Raw genomic sequence first — 18832 nt, 5'->3', positions numbered from 1 at the left:
GGGCAGTAGGCCTGGGCACCTGTCTGTGTGTGCAGCACTAGGCTAGGTGTCCTGGCTGGCCCACATGGCAGTTAACCCTGAAGGATGTCCAGGCAGATTGTTTATTCACCTTATCTGCTGTGCATGAGATAAAGCCAGCATTGACACAGATAGCAGGAGCGTGCGCGACACACACCCGCCCGCTGACTCGGAGCCAATGACCTTGAGGTCGGGTCAGTTAAGGACAGGCAGACAAATGGCGGTTGGGCCCATGACTCGCAGACAGCTGGTGGTCAGAGGTTGATTCTCTATCGGTGCCCCCATTTGTCTGCTTGTTGTTTCTCATGGGCTCATCTGTTTCTCGGTTGGCGCTCAATATTTTCCACAGGAAGATTGATTTCGCTCCCTCCTTCGTGTTTGTTGGGGAAAGTCCTTCATGACGGGGACTCCAGTTCCCTGGATCAGCCGTGTGTGTGTGTGTGTGTGTGTGTGTGTGTGTGTGTGTGAGATAAGGGCTGTCACTGGCCTCTCTCCTACAATGAGCTGGCATCGACTTAGGAAAGCTGCACCAAGCTCCCTAATTCAACACACTCATACAAATTGACATAAACCCACACAGTCATCCACTGAGCAGGGCAAGAGAGAGGAGAGGAGACACACACATTCACACAAACACACTTTGGCACTCTATATGTAGATAAGCGTACACATACATACAGACGCCTTTGGCACCATCTAGACAGGATGTGGATTTTTACATGTCCATTCATCGCTCTCTAATTCATTAGTCAGAAAGAGCATTTATGCAGCGCACACATTATTTTTTACAGGCATTTATGTGTTTGTGTGGAGTTTTACTGCCCTCGTTAAACACGTCCTCCAAGCCCACATAGATTTGGGAGCATTTATTTGCATAGTGCACAAACCCAAAATATATATTGTTAAATATTTTTGGCCTGGTGTCTCACTGGATTAAACTAAGGCCCACTGGTGTAAATAGTGTGATATAAGAATGTGATATAAGAATGCTCTTAGAACATGAATAGAGGGTTATAATCTCATGTTATAGCCTACATGGCGTGGTAGACAACCTGGCAGATGACTGCTGTTATGGTATTGTGGTCTCTCTGGCAGAGCTGCACCAAGGAGCCCAACACCTCACCACACACTGTCCCTCTGGCAGAGCTGCACTGTGAGGCCCACATTGTGTTAAACAAACATTTTCACAAATAGACAAATAGACGTATGCCCCTGCTGGAAGAGAATGGAATATTCTATTCCAGTACTTTCCTCATGCTTGTTGTTGTTCCTACTGGTAAGACTTTGCCCTGTGCCCGAGGGTAGACTGGTATAAGATGGCGCTGGAACTGCTGGCCAAAAGTTCACAAGTTCACACTCTATATGCTCTCTGTGTGATCCCCCCCCTGCCAATCCACACACACACACACAGTCTGAGTGGCAGGCCCAGATCCGAGCACACCACTTCATGCATGTGGCCCCAGACACAGGGTCAGAGTTGGCAGACTGTGACCCTAACACCGGGACTGGCCCTGTCTCCTGGTTGCTGCGTGTGTGTGTTTTCCTCCTCTCCTCTCCCCTGCAGAGAGAGTTTTGATCATGGCTGTACTCTCTCTTCCTCTCTTCTCTCCTCCCCTCTCTGCCCCCCTCCCCCCACTCTCTGCCAACAAGTCTCTCTTTCTTTCTCATTCCTTTTATTCTCTCTGCTCTCCTCTTTCTTGGCAAGGCCTGGTGTTCCCACAGCTCTCGCGACCCCCCTAGCCCCCTTCTCCTATCTCTCCTCTCTCGCTGTCTCACTCTCACTCTCTCCCTGGCACAGAGGGACATCACATGACCCTCACTCCCACTAGCAGACCCACACACAGGCTGTGCCCACACACACCACTTCCCTGTAAACCACACTTTCTCATGTCTGTCATATAGGCCTGCTGCTTCCCTTCTCAATACGTTCCACACGGTCACACACTCGTACAGTATGTCCATGTAGATTCTGTACACTGTCTATAGGTCTGTGTGTGTCCCCTCCCCCTATAGCTCCTGTTTCACAGAATGCAGTCACATAAATACCTCTCATAGCAGATTTCTTTAGCATGTGTTCTGTGCCCACTGCCAGTAAGTGACATCTGGTGGCCAAACAGTCATTACACTTTTTAAAGCACATTTTTAGTAGCCTTTTTTATTTATTTTAATTTTATTTCACCTTTTATTTAACCAGGTAGGCTAGTTGAGAACCAGTTCTCATTTGCAACTGCGACCTGGCCAAGATAAAGCAAGCAGTTTGACACATACAACAACACAGATTTACACATGGAATAAACAAACACAGTCAATAATACAGTAGAAAAAGTCTATATACAGTATGTGCAAATGAGTTAGGCTAAGGGAGGTAAGGCAATAAATAGGCAATGGTATCAAAGTAATAACAATATAGCAATGAAACACTGAAATGGTAGATGTGCAGAAGATGAATGTGCAAGTAGAGATACTGGGGTGCAAAGGAGCAAGATAAATAAATAAATACAGTATGGGGATGAGGTAGGTGGATGGGCTATTTACAGATGGGCTATGTACAGGTGCAGTGATCTGTGAGCTGCTCTGACAGCTGGTGCTTAAAGCTAGTTAGGGAGATATGAGTCTTCAGCTTCAGTGACTTTTGCAGTTAGTTCCAGTCATTGGCAGCAGAAAACTGGAAGGAAAGGCAGCCAAAGGAAGAATTGGCTTTGGTGGTGACCAGTGAGATATACCTGCTGTAGCACATGCTACGGGTGGGTGCTGCTATGGTGACCAGTGAGCTGAGAAAAGGCGGGGCTTTACCTAGCAGAGATTTGTAGATGACCTGGAGCCAGTAGGTTTGGCGACGAGTATGAAGCGAGGGCCAACCAACGAGAGCGTACAGGTCAGTCGTGGGTAGTATATGGGGCTTTGGTGACAAAATGGATGGCACTGTGATAGACTGCATCCAATTTGTTGAGTAGAGTGTTGGAGGCTATTTTGTAAATGACATCGCCAAATTCGAGGATCGGTAGGATGGTCAGTTTTATGAGGGTATGTTTGGATTGGAGATGCTTAATGTGAGTCTGGAAGGAGAGTTTACAGTCTAACCAGACACCTAGGTATTTGTAGTTGTCCACATATTCTAAGTCAGAACCGTCCAGAGTAGTGATGCTGGACAGGCGGGCAGGTGCGGGCAGCGGTCGGTTGAAGATGTTACGAATCCCCTTTGGCCTGACAGTCTAGGGGGGATGGTAATAAGACCCGTAACATAACTCATGCAATTTATAATAGTGACAAAGTAAAAGTGTGAACGAAATAACCACGACAACTGAAATCTACCGTCAAACTCAGGGTTTATTAATAAACACACGGTAATGGGGGAGGAGCAGGAAAAGGGGCTGAGCTGGACCCAAGGAAAGAAACAATAAGTATTCAAAAACACCCCTAAGCTACACTAGCCTACTTTAACAACAGCTAACTAACCAAAAATACAGTGGGTGGTCCGCCCAGTTCTAACTAGTGTATTTAACAAAGTTTACCTACGGGTAGTGTATGCCCATGGTCGACTTGTCTTGGTTCCCCCTTTTCCCACCAGCAAACAAACACAAACACCATAACCAAAAACAATACTCACAGGTGAGGACAAAGTGATATGGAGGTGCTCAAACAAAAGATAGCTCAATACATAAAGAGAGTGAAACAGAGAGATCTACAGACATGGCATTTACGGAGAGATTGAGCTCCACAGCAAACAACTGACAGGGTTTTTAAACAAAGGGAAAGGAACGATGATTGGGTAGGAAACAGGAGGAGGTGTGTCTTCTGATTGATGATTGGTGACTGATTGGGGAGTGATGATTTTCACCTGTGAGGGAAGAAGGAGAGAAAATAAAACACACACACAGGATACACACACAGGATACTTGTATCCGTAACAGAAGAGCATGCATTTAGTTTTACTTGCATTTAAGAGCAGTTGGAGGCCACGGAAGGAGAGTTGTATGGCATTGAAGCTCGTCAGGAGGTTAGTTAACACAGTGTCTAAAGAAGGTCCAGAGGTGTACAGAATGGTGTCGTCTGCATAGAGGTGGATCAGAGAATCACCAGCAGCAAGAGCAACATCATTGATGTATACAGAGAAGAGAGTCGGCCCGAGAATTGAACCCTGTGGCATCCCCATAGAGACTGCCAGAGGTCCGGACAACAGGCCCTCCGATTTCACACACTGAGCTCTATCAGAGTAGTAGTTGGTGAACCAGGCGAGGCAATCATTTGAGAAACCAAGGCTGCTGAGTCTGCCGATAAGAATGTGGTGATTGACAGAGTCGAAAGCCTTGGCCAGGTCGATGAATACGGCTGCACAGTACTGTCTCTTATCGGTGGCGGTTATGATATCGTTTAGGACCTTGAGCGTGGCTAAGGTGCACCCATGACCAGCTCTGAAACCAGATTGCATAGCGGAGAAGGTATGGTGGGATTTGAAATGGTCAGTAATCTGTTTGTTAACTTGGCTTTCGAAGACCTTAGAAAGGCAGGGTAGGATAGATATAGGTCTGTAGCAGTTTGGGTCTAAAGTGCCTCCCCCTTTGAAGAGGGGGATGACCGCGGCAGCTTTTCAATCTTTGGGAATCTCAGACGATACGAAAGAGAGGTAGCCTTATAGTAACAGTATGTAAAATGTCAAAAGGAAACACATGGGATCTCAGAAAGTCAGGGTCATTTGAATCAGCACAGAGGTCTATTTATCTGTCATATCAAATTAAAACCAATACATCAATCAATCAAGTTAAATGGCCTATGCTGCTCTGTGAATTACTGTCACACTGTGTGTCTGGCTCTTTACACCCTGGTTGATCAGCAGAGGGGCAGATAAAAGATGAAAGCGTCAGAGAGAGAATAGGGAGAGAGGTATACATGGGCAGGACGCCAGCCCCTTTCCTCTAACCTCACCACCCCCCTCTGCACTCTCCCATGGTTGAGTCCCCTTAGGCCCCACTCACCCCCTGGCTCCCCCTGCTCTGTGTGGTGTTGGCACGGTGTGGGTGCAGGCGGCACACAGACGGGCACGCAGATGGGCACCGGGCTACACAGGGCAGCCTCCCCACACCTGCTCCTCATTGGCACAGGGCAGGGGCCGCCATGCAGAGCACACACACAGAGACACACACACAGACACACACAAACAGGCACGCAAACTCACATGTACTCACTGCTACACTCACTCACGCACACTCACACAATTTACATGCTCATCTCGTACTATACACACATGCTCTGGAGGAAGTATGATGCCTATTTTATACACATTAAGATACAATCTCATAGAAATATTCATGTACAGTAGATATATTTATATTCTTACCAAAACGGATACATTGTACACCCTCGCAATTAATCACAAGGCAACATACTGATCTAATACTGAAGTCCAGTAATATATTGGAATCTGTCTACACTGGCTAATGTCTCCTCTGAACCTGGTGCCCTCTTTGCCCCAAGGAGCTTAAACTCAAAGGACCCACCACGGGTGTCCAATGACAATGCCTGCAGAAATATGGGGTGAGAAAGGGGGGGTGTGTAGGGGGGGTGGTCAGATGATGATGTATGGTTATATAAGATAGGAAATGAATAAATAAGTGGGGATTTTTTAAATGTTTAAATAACGTCCAATGAAAGAGCTGAGTGAACATCTGTGTGGGATAGCCTGGGGGATTAGGAGAGGTTGGAACATTTTAAGGGCATTAAGGTATGTTTAGCAACATACCGATAAATCTCTTAAGAGAAACCCAATTGGAGAGGCTCTGGGGGCTCTTTATCCAGGACTGGGGGATGGGGAGGTTGCGGGGGCTTTCCCATTCTGCTGTGCGGGGAGGGGAGACTGTGTACACACACACACATAAACACACGCATAGCCTATGTACGTTCATGCACTTGAAACCACATGTGCACGCCCACTATCATGAAGTGAAAAGGACTGCTTCTGGATATCAACATTTTTGGGATATCGACACGATATACAAGCATGCATGTTTGGTCAAATACCTTTACTCCACATATCTTTTACGCAAAAAAAACCATATAGATCATATACTGTAAACCTACGTGCTGCTCAAACACATAATCCTACTACTGGTATGTGTTTACATGGCGATTAAGGAAGTGTGCTCACACCAGGCTAGCAAAGATGTTTAGGTCTCTGGGAGCCATAGCTAAACCTTACGACCCAGACTCCCACTGTGGTATTGACCTATTCTAGCTGTATTTGATGTTCAGATTTAGGGAGTATGTGTGTACACGTTTAACTATACTTTTTTTGTACCAGAAGTCCCCACAAGAATAATAAAAAAAAAAAAAAAAATCTAATTTAGACTTAGGGGTTAGGTTTAAGGTTAAAATTAGATTTCGGGTTATTGTTAGGGTTAGTGGTTAGGTTTATGGTTAGGTTTAAGGTTAGGGGTTAGGGAAAATAGGATTTTGAATGGGAATTGTTGGTCCCCAGAAAGTCCTTACAAGTATAGTTAGACATACAGTAGCTGTGTGTGTGTGTGTGTGTGTTCGTCAGTATGTGTATGCATGTGTGTGTGTGGGATTCCAGCCAGGCAGCTCCTCTCGTGTCAAGCCTGAGATATATGGGTCCACCACAGCTGGGTTCCCACATGCGGGCGGGGCCACGCCGGCCCACACAGTTTACCGTCAATGACAGGGTTAGGGCCTGGACGCGAAAAAACCCCAGTGTGATGGCTGAGAGAGAGAGAGGTTTGTCTAAAGGCCTCTCGCAGGCGTAGGAAGAGGACCCTATCATTTCACTGTGAATGGAATCATGGCGCTCTATCCTTAAATGACACAACACCCGGGGTGGGAGAGTCTGACTGCAGGCATGGCCCTCGGCCACTGGGAGAACACACACGAGCTGGCCTCAAATGAGGAGTTGTTGAAAGAGAGAGAGAGACTGCTGTTTCCCAGCATGCTGATTGTTTAGATTCAGACGCACTATCCTGATTTACTCATGGCCGTCTGTTCTGTAGCCTGCAGCTTTGTTGCTCACCGTTGCACTCTATTACAGAGAGCATTATGAGCCTTAATTGTAACACTTACTTGTAGTTAGCATGCCAGCTTTACACCTCACAACAGCATATGACAGTGGCACATTATTGTTGATATTTATACTTTGCATGTCACACCAACCATTCATCAGCCATTCCCAGCCATCACTACACACACACACACACACACACAATGACAGTGAGCCACATCTGGCCAGCTGTTGTGTGTGTGTATGTGTACCTACTTCCTGTCCTCCATCTGTTCATTTTTTCATTTCAACCAGGCCACAGTGTGGCAGACAGAAGTTGAGGGCAGCCGGGTCAACCCGAGTCTAATCCAGGACTGTCCTCCCAGAGAAGGAGAAGGAGAGAGGGAGAGAGATGGGCAGGGAGAGATGATGGGGGGGGGGGAGAAGAAATATCTGAGTCAGAGACAGTAACAGCAGTCAGAAACAAAGCAGAGAGAAGAGAAAATAAATAAATACAGAGAAAAAGAGATGGAATCCAGGACTGTTATTGTACTTTAGAAGGAGAGAGAGAAAGGGAGAGAGGTGAAGAGAGACAGAAGAGAAGAGACGGAGCTGAGCCCTGGCTCAGAGCACAGTAGCCTGCTGAGAGGCCATCCACACTCCTGTCGTCAAGTTTGACTGTGGAACCATTGGCTTTATCTCTGCCATTTGACTCAATGCTGATCTTTCACTGTGAAATCCCCTTCCAGTTAATGCACGTTACATTAAAACATGCTGTTTGCTCATGTGTGCCTGTAATGCATAAACAAATGCTCTAAGCCGGGTGGTAAATAGGCACAGTGAGAGTGTGTTTATCATATATTGTTGCGTGTCTTTATGACGCATCCAAATCACAGGTGTGTTTGATTAGTCGAATAATGACACCTACTGTATGCTGGGTCCTGCTGAACGCATGTAGGCCCATAGAAATCTGAATGAATAGAAGGGCCTTGGCACCCTCTAACCCTGGCAATGTGACTGGTGAACTCATGGGTATGCTGGCAATGGCTGCCTGGTATTGTGATGCGATCATTTCCATGGTAATGTAGAATGGTCTTTCAAATGATAACTGATGTGGCTCATGCAATGTAATGTATTTTTTTGTAATGTCAGTTGAGCTGATTCAACAAATCACAGCACAGATTGATGGGCACACTTCCTGCTTTTATTTCCTGCTTTGCTCCTATGGAGACCCCCTTTCTATTCGTTCTACTTCTGTGTTTAGGCCTACGTTCAGTAATAGTAATATCCTCAGTCTATGGGGTATAGTGTTTTACATGTATTCAAGTGTTGTAGCCAGAATGTCAGTACACTGAGTGTACAAAACATTAGGAACATCTTCCTAATATTAAGTTGCAACCCCTTTTGCTCTCAGAACAGCCTCAATTTGTCAGAGTATGCACTCTACAAGGTGACGAAAGATGTGCACAGGGATGCTGGCCCATGTTGACTCCAATGCTTCCCACAGTTGTGTCAAGTTGGCTGGATGTCCTTTGGGTGGTGGACCATCCTTGATACACACGGAAAACTGTTGAGTGTGAAAAACCCATCAGCGTTGCAGTTCTTGACACATTCAAATCAGGGTGCCTGGCACCTACTACCATACCCCGTTCAAAGGCACTTAAATATTTTTGTCTTGTCCATTCACCCTCTGAATGGCATTCACACAATCAATGTCTCAAGGCTTAAAAATCCTTCTTTAGCCTGTCTCCTCCCCTTCATCTACACTGATTGAAGTGGGTTTAACAAGTGGCATCGATGAGGGATCACAGCTGTCACCTGGTCAGACTATGTCATTTTAATGTTTTGTACACTTAGTGTATATGTACTGTATGATGTGGAGACTTAGTGACAAATGTATGTAGTGTGTATGAATGTGATGGGAGTGAGTCTGTTCATGTGTATGTACTGTATGTCTGTTTAATAGAGTGTGTGTGATGCATTATCTCACCAGGATGTGTACAGGGGCCCCTGGGGCGACTGTGTGCTGGAGATAAGGGTGAGCAGTGTAGGGCTGGTGTGTGTGTAACCCTGGGAATGGTGACGTGGTGGCAGTGGTTCTCCTCCCAGCCCTGTTGGCTTGTAGAGCAGCAGCACTAATAATGGACAGCCTCTCCATTGTCTCAGAGCATCTCCTCTCTGTTTGATGAGCTCTCCTCTGTTCATCCCTTCATCATCCTTCCTTTGTTTGCCTCCAACACACTCAGATCCAGCACCAGGAAACTAGCACTGCTAATGTGCCATGCAGTAGGGTTGGAGGTTCATATACTGTAGGCTACAGTAGACAGCAGCTATTAGAATTTATCGGAAGCTGTTAACACTCCACCAGACCACCAGGGGGCCTCCGTTAGATTAGACTGGTGATCTAACAGTGGTCTGATTTAAGGACAGTTTTTCCTGACATGACAAGGAAAAACTCTTAACTATAGACCATAACAAGGACCCAGGGTTTTCCCTGACCAGGTGAGTAGTCAGGAACCCCTCTGGCCCCAGTCTGATTGGGTGTATGGTCCCCGGGGGGCCCGCAGGTGTCGAGCTGCATTGATCACAGCTGGGGAGAATGAATGAGGCAGAACTGAGCTGTCAGGTTCTATCAGAGTCAGTGTGACTGCTGTAACAGCTCACCCTCTCATTAACCACCTGAATGGAGGGGTATCCCTACTGTTGTTATGATGACCCAGACTCTTAAAAAAAAAAAAATGTTGAACTCTGTCAAAAAATGTCGATAATATATAGGTTCAAGTTCAATTGCATATTAAGATGTGTTTACATAGTGGGAGTATGCCCAAATTAGGTAGTATTATTTTCAAAATGAAGGGCCTCAACAGACATAGATGGTCCCCTTATACACCATCCGACAGTTGAAATGTTGGCTTGCACTGGAGTTCACCTTATTTACCTCTCACAGGAATGTAATAATGGTCTCTGTCTGGATGTGTTCCTTATGTTTCCTCCTATTTTCCGTGATGATTTGTCAGTGCGGCTCTGCTGCAGTCGTCCAGTCTAGCTTTTCATTGAGCAGCTTGCAGAGGTCCAGCAGCACGGCAAACAATGACTGGAGACAAACGGTGGTTTTGGTGGTTTCATTTTCACTCCATCTGCAGTGTATATCCTCTGTAGATCTTTTATCTTCCATACCACTGGGTCTGTGTGAGAGTGTGTGTGCTAGCGAGTGTGGGTGCACCATCAACTAGCAGGAATGTATTGGTACCGCCAAAGCTAAGATGGCTGCCAAATGCTAAAATGGGTGCCAGGATTCCACAGAGCGACAGCGTGAGTGAGGGAGAAGCAGAGAGAGTAGAGAGAAAGAGCGAGAGACTGAGACTCCATTCAGGGAGAGGGAAAAAGAGACTCCTTTTAGACCAGTGATATGGCGATTCTGTCCTTTTGTTTTGGTTTTCTCGTCTTTGGCGGTGGGGTGAATGATGCGGCAGGACTAGCCTCCCCAAGACGAGGATGCTGAGGGGCTTAGATGGAGCGGAGGGAGGGAGGGGCCTAGTAGTAGGGGTAATGGGGATACTTTGCCTCCACTGCCTTAAACCCTACAGTGCTGTGGGGGTAATTGGCTTGAATGGTATATATGATCCAACCATAAAGCTCTTCAGGGTTGCATTACGCAGCAGAGAAAGAATGGCACCAAGCGGAGCCAAACCAAACTAGCACAGGCCTCTCTGTGCACAGTCGTTAAGGTAAAGAGCTGAGTGAGACGCAGTCCCAATGACGCCTCGCGGACCCGGGCTTCACATTTACACTCCTCAGCTTACACTAGTCATCAGTGTGGAGGGAGAGAGAGGCTGCAAGCTGGGGTTACATAGGAACTTCACCTGCCACACTGTGCCGACGGCCTGCACTCAAACAGGACTCCCTGTGTGTGTGTGTGTGTGTGTGTGTGTGTGTGTGTGTGTGTGTGTGTGTGTGTGTGTGTGTGTGTGTGCTCACTGTGGCTCCCTGGGCCTGAGAGAGAGGGATGCTGAAGAAGAGACTGGGGAGAGTAAGGGAGAGAGAGAAAAAAGAGAAAAGGAAGGAGTGCCAGAGATACAATGGGGCAAGAAATGTCACAAACACACAGTTGTTTCATCTCTCAAACTGGAACACCAATTTGTAAGTCGCTCTGGATAAGAGCGTCTGTCAAATGACTTAAATGTAAATGTAAATGTAAACACCAAACCATTCCTCTTTGATACTTGATGCTCTCTGGAGAGAGTATTAGTAGTGATTCCTCTACTGTGAATGGCTCTGGAATGTTGACTCTAATGTTCAACCTTTAATCTAAGACCCAATTCTGCCTCTGGAAAGAAGGGGTTTTAAAATACCTTCCAAAGTGTTCCTATGCCTTCCTCCGCCCACTGCCCCCTCACCTTGGGTACCGTCCAGGCATCTGTCTGCTGCCTAACCTCCACCTCTCTCCACCATCTCTCTCTCTGTCTCTCTGTCTCTCTGTCTCTCTCTCTCTGTCTCTCTGTCTCTTTTCCACAGAATCCGGACAATCAGACAGCTCAAACCAGCAAGGAGACACAGACATCAAACCACCGCCCAATGGTGAGTTCACAGTGTGAACATATACACTGTCATTTATACATGCAGATGCATGTTTAAACACTTTCACACACACCCAAACACACACACAGGCCAGTATAGAGTGATATTGTGTGTCCCAGTGGAGTTGGGCTTGGGTATATTATAGTAAGGCAAGCTGATGTTGCTGGGCCTGGCTGTGAGTGTGGCATCCCACTCATAAATCACCCTGACGTTATTGGAAGATGGGAACCACATGGCCGTGCTGCCGACTGGAGCTCTGACCTCATACAGCCGGCCCCGCTGCGGTTAACCCAGGCTGAGGCAGGCTCAGAAGATGGTGTATAGTAGGAGCACCACTAACCATGGTGAACCTGGACATCCTACACTCTTAGAAAAAAGGTACTATTTAGAACCTTAAATGGTTCTTCGGCTGTCCCCATAGCAGAACCCTTTGAAGAACACTTTTTGGTTGCAGGTACAACCCTTTTGGTACCAGGTGGAACCGTTTCTACAGAGGGTTCTACTGTACATGGAACTCAAAAGGGTTCTAACTGGTACCAATACACAATATGGGTGTATACACATTCCTTTATACCCAGCCAGGGTGACTGAGTGGACACTATAGACTCTACACTACACACTACAGCACTGTTTCTTAGTCATTCATGCTCCTGGGGAGCCAACGGGGCCACATTTTGACAAGGCACTTCACACCTGATTCCACCAACTGAAGGTTTGATGATGAGTTGATTAGTGGAATCAGGTGTGTAGTGTTAGTTCCCCAGGAGCAGGAAACACTACACTATAGCCTTCGATAGAGAGCCTTGGTCACTATGTCCACTGCCAGGGCCTGCATACACTAGGGCTCTTAGAAAGCTTAAACACACAAATACAATCCAAAATCTAGAGCAGTAATGACATCATACACGTTGCAACAAGCTCTGACATACTGGATGCCCACTGGACACCATGTAAACAGTGTGTGTGTGTGTGTGTGTGCGCGTGGTGTGTATACAGCTTACACAGGGCACAATCTGTGGAGCACATTTAAGGCCTCCTGCTGGACAGTGTTTTGACATGCTAGACTTGAAGCAGTCATGACGTGAGTACCTGTCCATAGGGCTTTTGATAAGTGCGTGATACATCCAACCAAAGCCATTTCCTATCGTATAGAAAACACATGCTAGTGCCTTATCTGTTTTTCAGCTCCCTGTGTGTGTGTGTGTGTGTGTGTGTGTGTGTGTGTGTGTGTGTGTGTGTGTGTGTGTGTGTGTGAGCGTGAGCATGTACGTGAGTGTGTGTGAGCATGTGTCCTAGCATCTTCTCATCATCTTCATTGCTCTCATCTCTGTTTTCCCAGGGCACTTGAGTTTCCAGGACTGCTTTGTGACTTCAGGTGTGTGGAACGTGGCTGAGCTGGTCCGAGTGTCACAGAGTGAGTCACTGCCTCTCCTCTCTGTCACTGTCACTCTCACGACACACTCACCAGTACACACAAACCTCAAGGTTCTCACATGCATTGTCCTACTATACTCTCTGTTTGAAGAGTTGTGTAAGAGTCACATGTATCTGTGTGTGTGCTTCAGCTCCAGTGGCCACAGCATCCGGCCCCAACTTCTCCCTGGCCGACCTGGAGAGTCCCGGCTACTATAATATCAACCAGGTGGCCCTGGGACGCCGCTCCATCCCCTCCACCCCCTCCACCAGGTACACACACACATTACCTGATTATTTTGTAGCCTACTAATACTAGCTTCTGTACGCTTCAGTCTATGCTGTGCATGCTTTCCTCGCTCTGCTATGATTACGTGATGGGACCTTTCTTCTCCTTCCTCTCCTCTGTGAAACTTTCTTCATCTGGTGTTTTTTCCACCTATCCGTCAAACTGTCTGTCTGTGTTTTTCCTGTCTCTTTTTCCCCCTTTGCTCACTCACTCTCTCTCCTTCCATCCCTCTCTCCTTCTATCCCTCTCTCCTTCCATCCCTCTCTCCTTCCATCGCTCTCTCCTTCCATCCCTCTCTCCTTCCATCGCTCTCTCCTTCCATCCCTCTCTCCTTCTATCCCTCTCTCCTTCCATCGCTCTCTCCTTTTACCTCTCTCTCCTTCTATCCCTCTCTCCTTCCATCCCTCTCTCCTTCTATCCCTCTCTCCTTTTACCTCTCTCCTTCTATCCCACTCTCCTTCTATCCCTCTCTCCTTCCATCCCTCTCTCCTTTTACCTCTCTCTCCTTCCATCCCTCTCTCCTTCTATCCCTCTCTCCTTTTACCTCTCTCTCCTTCTATCCCTCTCTCCTTCCATCCCTCTCTCCTTCTATCGCTCTCTCTCCTTTTACCTCTCTCTCCTTCTATCCCTCTCTCCTTCCATCCCTCTCTCTCCTTTTACCTCTCTCTCCTTCTATCCCTCTCTCCTTCCATCGCTCTCTCTCCTTTTACCTCTCTCTCCTTCTATCCCTCTCTCCTTCCATCGCTCTCTCTCCTTTTACCTCTCTCTCCTTCTATCCCTCTCTCCTTCCATCGCTCTCTCTCCTTTTACCTCTCTCCTTCTATCCCTCTCTCCTTCCATTGCTCTCTCTCCTTCCATTGCTCTCTCTCCTTCCATCGCTCTCTCTCCTTCCATCGCTCTCTCTCCTTTTACCTCTCTCTCCTCCTATCCCTCTCTCCTTCTATCCCTCTCTCCTTCCATCCCTCTCTCCTTTTACCTCTCTCTCCTCCTATCCCTCTCTCCTTCTATCCCTCTCTCCTTCCATCCCTCTCTCCTTTTACCTCTCTCTCCTTCTATCCCTCTCTCCTTTTACCTCTCTCTCCTTCAATCCCTCTCTCCTTCTATCCCTCTCTCCTTCTATCCCTCTCTCCTTCCATCGCTCTCTCTCCTTTTACCTCTCTCTCCTTCTATCCCTCTCTCCTTCCATCGCTCTCTCTCCTTCCATCGCTCTCTCCTTTTACTTCTCTCTCCTTCTATCCCTCTCTCCTTCCATTGCTCTCTCTCCTTCCATCGCTCTCTCTCCTTTTACCTCTCTCTCCTTCTATCCCTCTCTCCTTCCATTCCTCTCTCCTTTTACCTCTCTCTCCTTCTAACCCTCTCTCTCCTTCCATCCCTCTCTCCTTTAACCTCTCTCTCCTTCCATCCCTCTCTCCTTTTACCTCTCTCTCCTTCTATCCCTCTCTCCTTTTACACCTCTCTCCTTCTATCCCTCTCTCCTTCCATCGCTCTCTCTCCTTCCATCGCTCTCTCTCCTTCCATCGCTCTCTCTCCTTTTACCTCTCTCTCCTTCTATCCATCTCTCCTTCTATCCCTCTCTCCTTCCATCCCTCTCTCTTTCCATCCCTCTCTCCTTTTACCTCTCTCTCCTTCTATCCCTCTCTCCTTCCATCGCTCTCTCTCCTTCCATCGCTCTCTCTCCTTTTACCTCTCTCTCCTTCTATTCCTCTCTCCTTCCATCCCTCTCTCCTTTTACCTCTCTCTCCTTCTATCCCTCTCTCCTTCCATCGCTCTCTCTCCTTCCATCCCTCTCTCCTTTTACCTCTCTCTCCTTCTATCCCTCTCTCTCCTTCCATCCCTCTCTCCTTTTACCTCTCTCTCTCCTTCCATCGCTCTCTCTTTTTACCTCTCTCCTTTTACCTCTCTCTCCTTTTACCTCTCTCTCCTTCCATCCCTCTCTCCTTCCATCCCTCTCTCCTTTTACCTCTCTCTCCTTCTATCCCTCTCTCCTTCCATCCCTCTCTCTCCTTTTACCCCTCTCTCCTTCCATCCCTCTATCCTTTTACCTCTCTCTCCTTCTATCCCTCTCTCCTTCCATCCCTCTCTCCTTTTACCTCTCTCTCCTTCTATCCCTCTCTCCTTCCATCGCTCTCTCTCCTTCCATCCCTCTCTCCTTTTACCTCTCTCTCCTTCTATCCCTCTCTCCTTCCATCGCTCTCTCTCCTTCTATCCCTCTCTCTCCTTCCATCCCTCTCTCCTTTTACCTCTCTCTCTCTCCTTCCATCGCTCTCTCTTTTTACCTCTCTCCTTTTACCTCTCTCTCCTTTTACCTCTCTCTCCTTCCATCCCTCTCTCCTTCCATCCCTCTCTCCTTTTACCTCTCTCTCCTTCTATCCCTCTCTCCTTCCATCCCTCTCTCTCCTTTTACCCCTCTCTCCTTCCATCCCTCTATCCTTTTACCTCTCTCTCCTTCTATCCCTCTCTCCTTCCATCCCTCTCTCCTTTTACCTCTCTCTCCTTCTATCCCTCTCTCCTTCCATCGCTCTCTCTCCTTCCATCCCTCTCTCCTTTTACCTCTCTCTCCTTCTATCCCTCTCTCCTTCCATCGCTCTCTCTCCTTCCATCGCTCTCTCTCCTTTTACCTCTCTCTCCTTCTATCCCTCTCTCCTTCCATCGCTCACCCTCCTTTTACCTCTCTCTCCTTCTATCTCTCTCTCCTTCTATCCCTCTCTCTCTCCTTCCATCCCTCTCTCCTTTTACCTCTCTCTCTCCTTCCATCGCTCTCTCCTTTTACCTCTCTCCTTTTACCTCTCTCTCCTTTTACCTCTCTCTCCTTCTATCCCTCTCTCCTTCCATCCCTCTCTCCTTTTACCTCTCTCTCCTTCTATCCCTCTCTCCTTCCATCCCTCTCTCTCCTTTTACCTCTCTCTCCTTCCATCGCCCTCTCTCCTTTTACCTCTCTCCTTCCATCGCCCTCTCTCCTTTTACCTCTCTCTCCTTCTATCCCTCTCTCCTTCCATCGTTCTCTCTCCTTTTACCTCTCTCTCCTTCTATCCCTCTCTCCTTCCATCGCTCTCTCTCCTTTTACCTCTCTCTCCTTCTATTTCTCTCTCTCCTTCTATCTCTGTCTCACTGTTTCTCTCTCTCTCCTATTTATCTCTCTCCTTCTCTCTATCTCACTGTTTCTCTCTCTCTCCTTCTATTTCTCTCTCTCCTTCTATTTCTCTCTCTCCTCTGTCTCACTGTTTCTCTCTCATTTTATCTCTCTCTCCTTCTATTTCTCTCTCTCCTTCTCTCTGTCTCACTGTTTCTCTCTCTCCTCTGTCTCACTGTTTCTTTCTCATTTTTATCTCTCTCTCCTTCTATTTCTCTCTCTCCTTCTCTCTGTCTCACTGTTTCTCTCTCTCCTTCTCTCTCTCTCCTTCTATTTCTCTCTCTCCTTCTCTCTGTCTCACTGTTTCTCTCTCTCTCACGCTGCAGGACTGAAATGGAGCTTTATGCAAGTCTCCCACGGAGGTAGTTATATTCACTCCACTATGTTTCCCCTGACACTACTTTAATATAGACACATTCAGCCAGACGGACAGCCAAAAACACATACAATTCTTTATTTGGATCCCCTTATGAAACATTGTGCATTTAAGGACCTATGTTTTTACATGTCTCGTATGGACTTGAATCCAAGGACCACTCTCACTCACTGTACACACACTTACGCTCTACAATACTTTAGTCTAAGCCAGGGGTAGGCAACTCTGCAGGATTGTGTTCCAACTAGGCACCAAACCTGACCAACTGAGCTAATTGATCAGTTCAGGGATTGCCTAAATTCAACACACCTGGTCATCCAGGTGGGTTAAATGAAAAGCAGGACCAGCGTTGCCTACCCTGGTCTAGGTACACAGTCTAATCTGAGGGACTGTAACAAACATGGCCACGTTCAGACAAGGGATGGTGAATAAAGCCGCTACCTGCACTTATCTGTCTCTCAGCAGACTGTACTTTGTCTCCCAAGTAAATAATATTCCTGCCTCCACACCCATTAAGTCCCTTTGTCTCTCCCTCTCTCCAGCTCCAACAAGCGCAAGTCTATTGACGACAGTGAGATGGAGAGCCCGGTGGACGATGTCTTCTACTCGGGCCGCTCCCCTGCGGCCGGCAGCAGCTCCCAGTCCAGTGGCTGGCCCAACGATGTGGACGCAGGTTAGATACCGAAATAACCCCCCCACCCCATCTAACACCCCCTGCTGTGTTTTATGGTAGTGTATCCCTCTACTGTCTGTCAGACCTATTTTCTTCCCTGCCCTCCTCCTCTCCTTCCCTCCCCCTCCCCCTCTCCTTCCCTCCCCCTCTCCTTCCCTCCCCCTCCTCCTCTCCTTTCCCTCCCCCTCCTCCTCTCCTTTCCCTCCCCCTCCTCCTCCCCCCTCCTCCTCTCCTTCCCTCCCCCCCTCCTCCCCTCCCTCCCCCTCCTCCTCGCCTTCCCTCCCCCTCCTCCTCTCCTTCCCTCCCCCTCCTCCTCTCCTTTCCCTCCCCCTCCTCCTCTCCTTCCTTCCCCCTCCTCCTCTCCTTCCCTCCCCCTCCTCCTCTCCTTCCCTCCCCCTCCTCCACTCCTTCCCTCCCCCTCCTCCTCTCCTTCCCTCCCCCTCCTCCTCTCCTTCCCTCCCCCTCCTCCTCTCCCTTCCCCCCTCCTCTCCTTCCCTCCCCCTCCTCCCTCTCCTTCCCCCTCCTCCTCCTCTCCTTCCCTCCCCCTCCTCCTCTCCTTCCCTCCCCCTCCTCCTCTCCTCCCCCTCCTCCTCTCCTCCTCTCCTTCCCTCCCCCTCCTCCTCTCCTTCCCTCCCCCTCCTCCTCTCCTTCCCTCCTCCTCCTATCCACCTGCTCTGTAGGCCTGTGTTTACACCTTTTCTAAATACTTTCAGTGTGCTCTGCAGTAGTAATATGTAGTAGTATACCAGTGTGTCTGGTGCTCGGCTCTGTGCTCAGTAAAGGAAAGTATTAGATTCAGGCTCCTAGATTGTATTTTATTTTTGTTACCTTTTTATTTAACCAGGCAAGTCAATTAAGAACAAATTGTTATTTACAATGACGGCCAACAAGAGGCAAAAGACCTCAAGTGGACGTCACGTTCTGTGGTTAGAGGTTCTTTGACTGGGTGATGTGTGTGTGATATGTGAGTCACAGAGCCTGCTGACAGACTTGACTTTTTAAAATTATTATTTTATTTTACCTTTATTTAACTAGGAAAGTCAGTTCAGAACAAATTCTTATTTACAATGATGGCCTACACCGGCCAAACCCGGACGACGCAGGGCCAGTTGTGTGCCGCCCTATGGGACTCCCAATCACTGCCGGTTGTGATACAGTCTAGACTTAAGCCTCTATGAAAAGCTTTGTATTAAAGATATAATGTGGATAACTTTCGGCATAATATTTTCCAAGAAAATATCTCTACAAAACCCAGCCCTCATAGAAGCCTCCTATTCTAATGGTGGCCAATGGGAAAGGTGGAGGGAGAGCAGTGAATGTATTTGTAAAATGGGTCTGCCTTAATGTGGCCGCCTCTATTTGGACACAGT

At 47.7% G+C, this 18832-nt stretch overlaps 1 protein-coding gene across 14 annotated transcripts in view; it reads left to right on the top strand.

The window, feature by feature from the left end:
* LOC135554256 (nuclear factor 1 X-type-like) overlaps window positions 1–18832 on the top strand; it is a 184267-nt gene that overhangs the window by 142018 nt on the left and 23417 nt on the right. For 11 of the 14 annotated variants that reach the window (XM_064986439.1, XM_064986432.1, XM_064986442.1 and 8 more), the window contains 5 exons: window positions 11519–11581; window positions 12921–12995; window positions 13147–13267; window positions 16740–16775; window positions 17332–17462. In XM_064986439.1, coding sequence (XP_064842511.1) covers window positions 11519–11581; window positions 12921–12995; window positions 13147–13267; window positions 16740–16775; window positions 17332–17462 — 426 coding nt within the window. The remainder of the gene's footprint in view (window positions 1–11518; window positions 11582–12920; window positions 12996–13146; window positions 13268–16739; window positions 16776–17331; window positions 17463–18832) is intronic. The other 3 variants (XM_064986435.1, XM_064986443.1, XM_064986431.1) reach the window with 1 other exon arrangement.

Source organism: Oncorhynchus masou, chromosome 14 (assembly GCF_036934945.1).
Source record: "Oncorhynchus masou masou isolate Uvic2021 chromosome 14, UVic_Omas_1.1, whole genome shotgun sequence".
Classification (NCBI taxonomy): Eukaryota; Metazoa; Chordata; class Actinopteri; order Salmoniformes; family Salmonidae; genus Oncorhynchus; species Oncorhynchus masou.
The sequence above is the reverse complement of the archived record's forward strand: the minus strand, read 5'-3'. Positions and strand labels throughout refer to the sequence as shown.